This window comes from Triturus cristatus, chromosome 8, assembly GCF_964204655.1.
Source record: "Triturus cristatus chromosome 8, aTriCri1.1, whole genome shotgun sequence".
Lineage (NCBI taxonomy): Eukaryota > Metazoa > Chordata > Amphibia > Caudata > Salamandridae > Triturus > Triturus cristatus.
In genome coordinates, this window is record NC_140591.1 from 823,637,380 (window position 1) to 823,649,862 (window position 12,483).

General features: G+C 43.8%; 1 protein-coding gene across 1 annotated transcript; it reads left to right on the forward strand.

The window, feature by feature from the left end:
* The first annotated feature begins 9,456 nt into the window (after positions 1-9,456).
* On the forward strand, positions 9,457-11,004 carry LOC146805133 (endogenous retrovirus group PABLB member 1 Env polyprotein-like). Its single transcript, XM_085620471.1, has one exon. The coding sequence runs from the start codon at positions 9,457-9,459 to the stop codon at positions 11,002-11,004; it is 1,548 nt and encodes a 515-aa protein (XP_085476597.1).
* Positions 11,005-12,483: the final 1,479 nt, after the last annotated feature.

A 12,483-nucleotide genomic window follows, 5' to 3' on the forward strand; every position in this document is an offset into this window, starting at 1 on the left:
ATACACATTGACTGAAGATGAAGAACGCGTTCTCTCCAAGGGGCTCTCCTTCATACCAACGTCTCACCCTAATAGCTTTGATACTAAGGTTGAATTACACGCCTTTTTCAGAAAGATACGTTTAAGGTATTTCTTCAAACACTCTACTTCTGATGCGCTACAGTCGGCCACTGGACTGAGGCCCCCCTCCACTTTTGTCCCACCTACGAGTGCGATGTCCAACAAGATCTTGGCTTATGAAAACATGGTACTTTCCGACGTAAATAAGCTATTGGGTAACTACAAACATACCATCCCCAACACCAGAAAATTGGAACGAACTGCATTAACCAAATTGAAGAACAATAGAGATATTGTAATAAAGGCTGCTGACAAGGGTGGTGCGATCGTCATTCAAGACACCACGGCATATAAGGATGAGATTCTGAGGCAACTTCAAGATGGCGTGAGCTATTCTAAATTACGATCTGATCCAACTAAAGAACTGGCAGAAGAAATTTTACAAATTACCTCCGAGGCTTATGGTCAAGGTATACTCAGCAAACTTGAGTTTGAGTATCTCAACCAGAAATACCCTCGTTTACCGACCATATACACCCTACCCAAGATCCATAAAGATCTCCAGCAACCACCTGGACGCCCGATTGTTTCGGGATGCGGCTCCTTACTGGAACCATTATGTAAATATGTTGATTTCTTCCTGAAACCACTGGCAGAGGAAACTGAGGCCTACCTTAGGGATACGATGCAGACGATCAACTTGGTCGACCAACTACCCTTCGATCCAAATACCCAGCTACTGGTGACCTGCGACATCGTTTCCTTGTATACTAGCATTCCCCAGATACCGGCACTGGAGGTGATGACCGAAGCCCTCAACACCAGACCAGCACCAATGAGAGTTCCAACTGAATTTATAATTCAACTCTTGACTATTGCTATGCAAAAAAATTTTTTATCTTTCAAGGAGACTTCTACTTTCAAACTAAAGGTGTTGCCATGGGAGCTGCCTTTGCTCCTGATCTAGCAATAATCTTCATGGATCACATTGAGCGTCACTTTATCTTTGCTAACAATCCTTTCTCTGGCAAGATCAATTTATGGAGACGCTACATCGACGATATTCTCCTAATTTGGAATGGTGACCTCACGGAATTGGCGGTTTTCCATGAATGGCTAAATTTATGCAACGACAATATCCAGTTCACGATACATTCGCATGCCAAAGAACTGGCCTTCCTGGACATCAAAATCTTTTGTGAAGACAACAAATTGCACACAACGTTGTATCGAAAACCCACAGAACGCAATTCCCTACTTAGATACAGTAGCCACCACCCACGTGGCCTTAGGGATAACCTACCCTTTGGACAGTTTTTGAGGATACGAAGAAATTGTACCAAAAAGGAGGATTACTTTGTGGAATCTGAGGACCTGAGCAATCGTCTACTATCAAGGGGATACCCCAGGAGACTGGTTAAGAAAGCTCGCAAGAGGGCATGGTTCAATCCCCGTGAAACCCTGCTAACACCTAAAGCTAAACAAGATACAGCATTGCAGAGACTGATTTGTGTCACTACTTTTTCAACACGGAGTAATGAAATTAAGAAAGTGATTAATAAACATTGGGAGTTAGTAGCTGATGACATCGACCAACCAAACCCGCCGATGCACTCCTTCAAGAAAGCGAGAAATGTAAAGGACTATGTAGTCCACTCGTTTCTTGAAACAGCGACAACACCAACCATCCAAGGACTTTGGAATCTACCACCAGTGATCGGACACTTTAAGTGTGGCCACTGCAAGGCCTGTGATTCCACTGACCCGACAAAGATCTTCACCTATAGAGGACACACGATAACTCTCAGTTCTTTTACGAATTGTAACTCCTCTGATGTGATTTATTGTATCAGTTGCCCTTGCAATTTACTCTACATTGGGCAGACACAACAAAAGGTGAAAGCTAGAATTTTACAGCACCATAGCAGAATCCGGTGCAACGTGGCGGGAGCCCCCCTCGTTGAACACTGTACCTCAAAAAATCATAAACCAGATGATCTCAAATGGCTAGTTCTCGAGAAAGTTAAGCTGGGCCCCAGAGGCGGCAACCTAACAGCCATTCTCAATGTGAGAGAATCTAAATGGATGTCTATGATGGACACGGTGGCCAATGGGCTTAATGAACTTGATGGCAGTAACGCCCAATTAGCAGTCCTCCGGGTTTGATTAATCTGAGCTAGTTCTGGTTCTGTTTTTGATGTGTTCCTTCTCTCCCCTCTTAAGGAGCCATTATGTCTACCATTAATATGAGAAGTCCATTTTGTTACCTCTCCTTCCATCCACCAGCACACATTTGATAACATATTTGTTCTATGAATAGGGCTGGTTGTACCGGGAACAGCTGGCTATCACCCAGCAGACACAGTATCATACGCTATCATGCTTACCTTTTGCCATGCCTAATTGCTGCTATACACTGTGATTGTTTGGACATTTTGTATATGGATATATGCTTTCTTCCCAACAGGATTATCACCATGTACTGTTTGGGTTTCTCTGATTTTGTATTGATTTAAATTGTTTAAACCGTACTGCACATTGTTTACACTATTAACATTGTTTTAAACTGGGCGATCAATACCTTTCTAGTTGTTCTGTTTGACTCACGCGTTACGTTTTCTATCATGTCCACAACTTCCTAATACGCTGTCAACTCCGTGACGCTACCGATTATAGTCTTTTCTCCTTGACGGTTGCCAACCGGCATCTAGCGCCAGCACGTTAACGGAGACCACGCGTTCACCGCGCGTCTCCTTATTTAAATGATGCGCCCGGGGCAAGCACTTCCCATTCATTGATGCAGCGGACGCTGAGACTCAGGGTAAGCTCCTACCCCCCTTTCATGCTGGCTCCTTGACCTTTTGATTTTGTCCGAGACATCCTGCTCTGCCCAAAATGATCTATTTTGTGTCTGCATGTAGTATGTGACATGCCGTGTCGGCTCTCGACACTTTGCCCTCTCCCACGGCAATTTATGTGTTTTCGAGTACTAGCGATGCTCTTATACCCATTCTACGTGATCCTACGGGACTCGTGAATAACAACGAGAAGTTCTACTTCTCTTTATTACTGATCTTTCCATTTCTTTGAAATCATTTTTATCCCACCTCAATAGTGATTTCTCCAGCACTTATGTATTAGCAGGCGCTCTCCCTGTCACAACATCTGATTTGCCTTTTTTTTTCTCTGTGTAGATTCGTTCCTTTTTGTGAACTAGCAGTGATTTTTCTCCAGCAGTTCAACCATCCCCTAAACCCGGATTAATCTCCAGGCTATGCTTTTCCATGAATCCTAAGACTTAACCCCCACGATTTGTGGTCGACGGTAATTATTTCCCGCCAACGTTGGGAGCGACCATTTATTGAACTGACTAGTCTGGTTCACCAGTCTGACTCACCTTACTTAATTTCAGGTGTCAACCACTCTCCACGCCAGTCCGTTACCGCCGAGGATTTTTCCCTCTCTCTTTGACGACCTGCGGACGTCTTAGAGGCTTGTCCACCCTCGGACATGGTAACTTTTATTTTGTTTTCAATTTAATTTAGTATGTTGTAGCTTCCGCCAAATGAAAGATTGATGAGTCCCCACTCATTTAAACTTTTGTTCCTTCAGGTGCCCACCCTTCCTTTGTGTCTATCCTAGTCCTGATGAAGACCCCACCCCGTAAGGTTCCACTTAATACCTACAACACTCAAGGGGTCGAAACGTCGACTCAACATCTTTTGCCAACATCGTCAACAGTACATGATGTACTGTGATTGTTTCTATATGGCACTATTCCGAATTGTTAATACTGTGACTATGATTGAATCTATGTTCAAAATACGGCAGTGATTCTTAAATGCCGTCCAATTTAAGTGTAATTCAGTAACCTTTACCACTGTATTCACTTCCTTCCAAATTCTGCACTATTTCACTCACCCCCCTCCCTTCCCTTGGGCACGTGTTTTACTTTTTCAAATTGTTGCTTAAAAATTCTTCTGATTCAATTTTGAAAGAATGTTACGTGTTCGATGTGATTAAATAACATTCAAACTTTTTTTGAGTTATCCGTCTAAATTATGTTCCAATAATGCCAATGTTTTGTTTTTGAATGAACTGTATGCTGGGACCACTTTCCTTTATACTGTTCCATACCCAGGTCCCAGTGACTTCATATGGGTTGACCCTTTATGTTCTCTACTTCAGAGCAGGTGCATACCTGCGAGGTCTTTCAAGTGATTAATCACTCCATAGAAGATGGCAGAGAGTGAGACTCTTTCTTACACAGAGGATTATATAAATCGATTGTTACAGGACCCTGCTAATCAATTTTTATCATCTGATACCCCCAATATTGACTTTACACTGAACGATAAGGTTGCACGTCTAGAACGCCTTGAGAAGAAGTTAATACGCACTCGCCTTCATGGCCACTTACTCACGAAATATTTACAGGCAAATGTGATACCAGTCGGGCTACAAATTAAGAACGAACCAGCGATTTTTGTTGATATCCCAAAATTCAAGGAAGGCTTTAGCTTTGTGGCCAACAACGCTTCACGACACTGGATGGTGTTGGGAGTCGAGACGGCAGCGGAGCAAGTACAATCATTGTCCAGAGAAATTTCCTCCCTTAAACAGGAAATTGCCGGTGACTCTACCTTAGCCAACGCCAAGGAAGCCTTGGCTAACTTGGCTAAATCTTTGAAAGACTTCGAGCTCACCACTCAGAACAAGAAATTGGACAAACTTGCGAAAGACATTCGCTTTTATGAGAAAAAGAACACATATCCTTACCTATCAGAGGATTATTATAAGCAGGACAATCAAGGCAGATTCACAGGCAGAGGTAGAGGTTCTTACAGAGGCAGAAGGAATTTTACCAACTTTTCTGAATCTTCAGGTAGCTCTGGAAGTGACAACGAGCAACCATCCACCAGCTCTGACCAAAGCTATCGTGAAAATTGGTATCCCCCACAAGGCTATTACCCTCCCTCTTTTTTAGACGAGGGCCAATGGAGACCACCCAGAGGACGGGGTCCTTGGCAACGGGGCCCTCAGAGAGGTCGACAATCCAACACAACCAACTGGGACAGAGGCAGGGCGACGGCAGGCAAGCAGGTGCGTTTCCAGACGGAGAACCATGGAGAGATATCAACCAGACGCAAGGTCTACAGATGGTAGAGAAGGATAACCCATTGGTGAATATTTCATCATACACATTGACTGAAGATGAAGAACGCGTTCTCTCCAAGGGGCTCTCCTTCATACCAACGTCTCACCCTAATAGCTTTGATACTAAGGTTGAATTACACGCCTTTTTCAGAAAGATACGTTTAAGGTATTTCTTCAAACACTCTACTTCTGATGCGCTACAGTCGGCCACTGGACTGAGGCCCCCCTCCACTTTTGTCCCACCTACGAGTGCGATGTCCAACAAGATCTTGGCTTATGAAAACATGGTACTTTCCGACGTAAATAAGCTATTGGGTAACTACAAACATACCATCCCCAACACCAGAAAATTGGAACGAACTGCATTAACCAAATTGAAGAACAATAGAGATATTGTAATAAAGGCTGCTGACAAGGGTGGTGCGATCGTCATTCAAGACACCACGGCATATAAGGATGAGATTCTGAGGCAACTTCAAGATGGCGTGAGCTATTCTAAATTACGATCTGATCCAACTAAAGAACTGGCAGAAGAAATTTTACAAATTACCTCCGAGGCTTATGGTCAAGGTATACTCAGCAAACTTGAGTTTGAGTATCTCAACCAGAAATACCCTCGTTTACCGACCATATACACCCTACCCAAGATCCATAAAGATCTCCAGCAACCACCTGGACGCCCGATTGTTTCGGGATGCGGCTCCTTACTGGAACCATTATGTAAATATGTTGATTTCTTCCTGAAACCACTGGCAGAGGAAACTGAGGCCTACCTTAGGGATACGATGCAGACGATCAACTTGGTCGACCAACTACCCTTCGATCCAAATACCCAGCTACTGGTGACCTGCGACATCGTTTCCTTGTATACTAGCATTCCCCAGATACCGGCACTGGAGGTGATGACCGAAGCCCTCAACACCAGACCAGCACCAATGAGAGTTCCAACTGAATTTATAATTCAACTCTTGACTATTGCTATGCAAAAAAATTTTTTATCTTTCAAGGAGACTTCTACTTTCAAACTAAAGGTGTTGCCATGGGAGCTGCCTTTGCTCCTGATCTAGCAATAATCTTCATGGATCACATTGAGCGTCACTTTATCTTTGCTAACAATCCTTTCTCTGGCAAGATCAATTTATGGAGACGCTACATCGACGATATTCTCCTAATTTGGAATGGTGACCTCACGGAATTGGCGGTTTTCCATGAATGGCTAAATTTATGCAACGACAATATCCAGTTCACGATACATTCGCATGCCAAAGAACTGGCCTTCCTGGACATCAAAATCTTTTGTGAAGACAACAAATTGCACACAACGTTGTATCGAAAACCCACAGAACGCAATTCCCTACTTAGATACAGTAGCCACCACCCACGTGGCCTTAGGGATAACCTACCCTTTGGACAGTTTTTGAGGATACGAAGAAATTGTACCAAAAAGGAGGATTACTTTGTGGAATCTGAGGACCTGAGCAATCGTCTACTATCAAGGGGATACCCCAGGAGACTGGTTAAGAAAGCTCGCAAGAGGGCATGGTTCAATCCCCGTGAAACCCTGCTAACACCTAAAGCTAAACAAGATACAGCATTGCAGAGACTGATTTGTGTCACTACTTTTTCAACACGGAGTAATGAAATTAAGAAAGTGATTAATAAACATTGGGAGTTAGTAGCTGATGACATCGACCAACCAAACCCGCCGATGCACTCCTTCAAGAAAGCGAGAAATGTAAAGGACTATGTAGTCCACTCGTTTCTTGAAACAGCGACAACACCAACCATCCAAGGACTTTGGAATCTACCACCAGTGATCGGACACTTTAAGTGTGGCCACTGCAAGGCCTGTGATTCCACTGACCCGACAAAGATCTTCACCTATAGAGGACACACGATAACTCTCAGTTCTTTTACGAATTGTAACTCCTCTGATGTGATTTATTGTATCAGTTGCCCTTGCAATTTACTCTACATTGGGCAGACACAACAAAAGGTGAAAGCTAGAATTTTACAGCACCATAGCAGAATCCGGTGCAACGTGGCGGGAGCCCCCCTCGTTGAACACTGTACCTCAAAAAATCATAAACCAGATGATCTCAAATGGCTAGTTCTCGAGAAAGTTAAGCTGGGCCCCAGAGGCGGCAACCTAACAGCCATTCTCAATGTGAGAGAATCTAAATGGATGTCTATGATGGACACGGTGGCCAATGGGCTTAATGAACTTGATGGCAGTAACGCCCAATTAGCAGTCCTCCGGGTTTGATTAATCTGAGCTAGTTCTGGTTCTGTTTTTGATGTGTTCCTTCTCTCCCCTCTTAAGGAGCCATTATGTCTACCATTAATATGAGAAGTCCATTTTGTTACCTCTCCTTCCATCCACCAGCACACATTTGATAACATATTTGTTCTATGAATAGGGCTGGTTGTACCGGGAACAGCTGGCTATCACCCAGCAGACACAGTATCATACGCTATCATGCTTACCTTTTGCCATGCCTAATTGCTGCTATACACTGTGATTGTTTGGACATTTTGTATATGGATATATGCTTTCTTCCCAACAGGATTATCACCATGTACTGTTTGGGTTTCTCTGATTTTGTATTGATTTAAATTGTTTAAACCGTACTGCACATTGTTTACACTATTAACATTGTTTTAAACTGGGCGATCAATACCTTTCTAGTTGTTCTGTTTGACTCACGCGTTACGTTTTCTATCATGTCCACAACTTCCTAATACGCTGTCAACTCCGTGACGCTACCGATTATAGTCTTTTCTCCTTGACGGTTGCCAACCGGCATCTAGCGCCAGCACGTTAACGGAGACCACGCGTTCACCGCGCGTCTCCTTATTTAAATGATGCGCCCGGGGCAAGCACTTCCCATTCATTGATGCAGCGGACGCTGAGACTCAGGGTAAGCTCCTACCCCCCTTTCATGCTGGCTCCTTGACCTTTTGATTTTGTCCGAGACATCCTGCTCTGCCCAAAATGATCTATTTTGTGTCTGCATGTAGTATGTGACATGCCGTGTCGGCTCTCGACACTTTGCCCTCTCCCACGGCAATTTATGTGTTTTCGAGTACTAGCGATGCTCTTATACCCATTCTACGTGATCCTACGGGACTCGTGAATAACAACGAGAAGTTCTACTTCTCTTTATTACTGATCTTTCCATTTCTTTGAAATCATTTTTATCCCACCTCAATAGTGATTTCTCCAGCACTTATGTATTAGCAGGCGCTCTCCCTGTCACAACATCTGATTTGCCTTTTTTTTTCTCTGTGTAGATTCGTTCCTTTTTGTGAACTAGCAGTGATTTTTCTCCAGCAGTTCAACCATCCCCTAAACCCGGATTAATCTCCAGGCTATGCTTTTCCATGAATCCTAAGACTTAACCCCCACGATTTGTGGTCGACGGTAATTATTTCCCGCCAACGTTGGGAGCGACCATTTATTGAACTGACTAGTCTGGTTCACCAGTCTGACTCACCTTACTTAATTTCAGGTGTCAACCACTCTCCACGCCAGTCCGTTACCGCCGAGGATTTTTCCCTCTCTCTTTGACGACCTGCGGACGTCTTAGAGGCTTGTCCACCCTTGGACATGGTAACTTTTATTTTGTTTTCAATTTAATTTAGTATGTTGTAGCTTCCGCCAAATGAAAGATTGATGAGTCCCCACTCATTTAAACTTTTGTTCCTTCAGGTGCCCACCCTTCCTTTGTGTCTATCCTAGTCCTGATGAAGACCCCACCCCGTAAGGTTCCACTTAATACCTACAACACTCAAGGGGTCGAAACGTCGACTCAACATCTTTTGCCAACATCGTCAACAGTACATGATGTACTGTGATTGTTTCTATATGGCACTATTCCGAATTGTTAATACTGTGACTATGATTGAATCTATGTTCAAAATACGGCAGTGATTCTTAAATGCCGTCCAATTTAAGTGTAATTCAGTAACCTTTACCACTGTATTCACTTCCTTCCAAATTCTGCACTATTTCACTCACCCCCCTCCCTTCCCTTGGGCACGTGTTTTACTTTTTCAAATTGTTGCTTAAAAATTCTTCTGATTCAATTTTGAAAGAATGTTACGTGTTCGATGTGATTAAATAACATTCGAACTTTTTTTGAGTTATCCGTCTAAATTATGTTCCAATAATGCCAATGTTTTGTTTTTGAATGAACTGTATGCTGGGACCACTTTCCTTTATACGGTTTTTAGAGGATGGCATTCTCTAAGCTGTTGGAAGTAGAAAGGATGTCGGCGCAAAGATCAAAATTGCATAAGATCGTACGAACAAAATGTTTTCTGTTTCAGGTATTCCTACTGTTCCTGACTGTGTCTATGCTATTGGTGGGTGGAGTGTATTTTGGAATACAGTCGTTATTGCCTTCCATTTCACCTACTCTTTCTCCTAAACTAAGCTCTATTACTACTGTTTCTCCACATTCCTTTCATCCTCTGCCCCAACATGAACAGGTTAGACTTGCGGAATTTATGAATAACTCCTTCGCTCAGCTCCTACATCAGCATCAGTTGGTGATGAATACTACCAACTGTTGGGTGTGTGGGTTAATGCCACATACCATGGATAGGGGTATTCCGTATATGGTTCTTCCTTATAGCTCCCAAGGGTCAGCTCGAGCATTCCAAACTATGTTCCGTAGTGCACTAGATTCCTACCCCAGTCGAGAGCCACGCTCTGCAAGCTTTGGTCCTGGCCCGTACCATAAACCTTTGACGATGGCGATTGCGGATTTAAATAGAGATGTTTTTGATGCATCGCTTATTCCAGATGAAGAGGTGCAAGCCTATAAGGATCTGAGTGAGGCTGAGTATAGTACGTCAGTGGGTGATAGACAGCTCAAGAGCTCGTCTCCAATATGGATCGTACCCCACCTCGGTAATTTCTGCTTGAAAGGTTTGGGTCGAAATCCGAGAGCACAACTTGGGAACAGTGCTTGTACTGATACGTATGTTCTACCGATGCTCTCTTCCCCTGTTTTTCTGACTGCCAAGGGTACCTATTTTGTATGTTATGAACGTGCATATACATGGTTGCCCCGTGACTTTTCGGGTACCTGTTATATCGCGAATCTTTTGCCACCGACTTTTACAGTTGCCTCGGACTATCACAAGACTAGAATTGTGAGAGGCGTTATTAGCAAAGAGGACACTGCCGGTCAAGAAGCAGGAGACTTCTTTAAGGGTTTCTTGCCGTATTGGGGACCTATGGTTAATAGTAGGAACCTAAGACAGTTGACCCGTGTGGTAGAGTCGACTGCTAACATAACTGCGAGTGCTCTTGGTAATTTAACAGCGGAACTTCAGGCGGATAGACTCATGACGTTGCAGAACCGTATGGTTCTAGACGTTGTTCTTGCAGATAGAGGTGGTGTGTGCAAAGTTATCCATTCGAGCTGTTGCATTTTCATTCTTGACAACGCTCCAACTGTTTACCAAGCCATCTCGAAGTTGCATAAGATTTCCGAGTCCATACACGTGGATGAAGGTAATTGGACACTTCTAGGATGGTTTTGGGGTCTGATAACAACTTGGGGTTGGAAGATTCTGATGATCGTAGGGGTTGTTGTAACGTTTCTGTTCACATGTTGTCTTTGCGTGCAGTGTGGTCCTGCCTTATGTAGTCTCTGTGCTACAACGTGTATAAGACGACCATTTGTTACCAAGGAGACATTGATGGATAGAATGATGTTCCAGCAACAGCTGAACGATCTGATGAATATCGAAATCGACTCTGATCTCGACTAGTGCTTGCCTACATGAGGGCAAAAGGAGCGTCTGAGGTTCCGTGTGAATCGGAATGACACTTTTTGGGTGTGTTCGAATATGAACGAGTTTGGTATCTACGAACCGCAAATGACGAGTTTAGTGGGTGTACGCGTTTTCGCTACGCTGCTATGTACGGATCGTCTCATTTCTAGGTATGTCCATCCGAACCCTCAGGTTCCATTTTAGATACGGCATCCATTTTGTTTCTTGCCCTCAAGTAGCCAGCGAACGGACCTTGTCCGCTCTGTGACCCTGGGATTCCCAAGCTTTCACGAAGGACACGTGTTTCTTTGAGGGTATCTTTTATGATGAGGGAAATGACACGGCAGAGGCAGATGGCCCCGCTCAAGGCTCATCTTGCCGTGCCAGTCTATTGTTTCAGTCGTGCATGCATTAGACACGAGGTCTTTGATCCTGCAATCAAGTTTCCGTTATTACTCTCTATACTCTTTTTCAATCTGTTGTGCATCCTTGTTCTTCCTTTGCATCTGTTTCTGTCCCTTCTCTTAATGTGTTTACAGTCAGAATGGAATGTGCTTAATGTGGGGATAATGTGCTTTTACAGTTGGGAAACGGCGATGTTGCTGTAATTATGTTCCGGGCTTCTGAAACATGAATGCGACCCTTTTGAAGTTTATTGTGGGAACTGAGTTGTAACCTTTGTTTGCCATGTTGTGCAATGACCAACATGTGTATAAAAGGAGCGATCCACTTTTGCAATTCGAAGCAGTCTCCCAGAACCTACACGTTGTGTACTTCTTGCGATTTCCGTATCCCTGCAGTAAATAAACGCTGATCTTTGACGCCGCCGGAAGTGTCCCGTGTCTCTGTGTTTTGTACGCCGGAACAGGTAACCCACGAAGGTTTCAGGTGTTGTCCCCTGGCACCGCTGGGCCTTAGAATAGCCCAGTCCTTCAGGTGCTGAATGCTCTAAAGGCTAACTTAATCTCACCTGAACATGTGTTCCCTAACACATCCTCTGCCACTGCTGGTGGTAGCAGTGGGACAACATGCCCTGCAGCTACTGAACAAACCAAGCCACAATCGGAAGACTCGGAGGATAACTTTGCAACACAGTTCCAGAGGAAGACTGGTCACTAAATTACATTATGTCACAGGTGTCGTATGACAACCCACAAAAATTTACCTCAATGAGAACAATGTCCGACTGACAAGAGCATTATGAAAAATTGTACACCTGTGCCACATTACATATTTTCCCCATGAAACACTGAAGTCCAATACATTGTGACAATAACAATGTATTAATCACCAAGCTACTTTTCAAATAAACTATCTTTGTCCCAACACTCTCAAACATGTCAACGAGTGCTGCCTCACCACTTGTGTGTCAAGAACAATGTGCCCTTGTGTCGGTTTTGTACCATTCCACAATATCACTGGGTATAATGTTTGTTGTGAAATTCAGTCACACGTGGAAGAGTGGCTAATTACTTG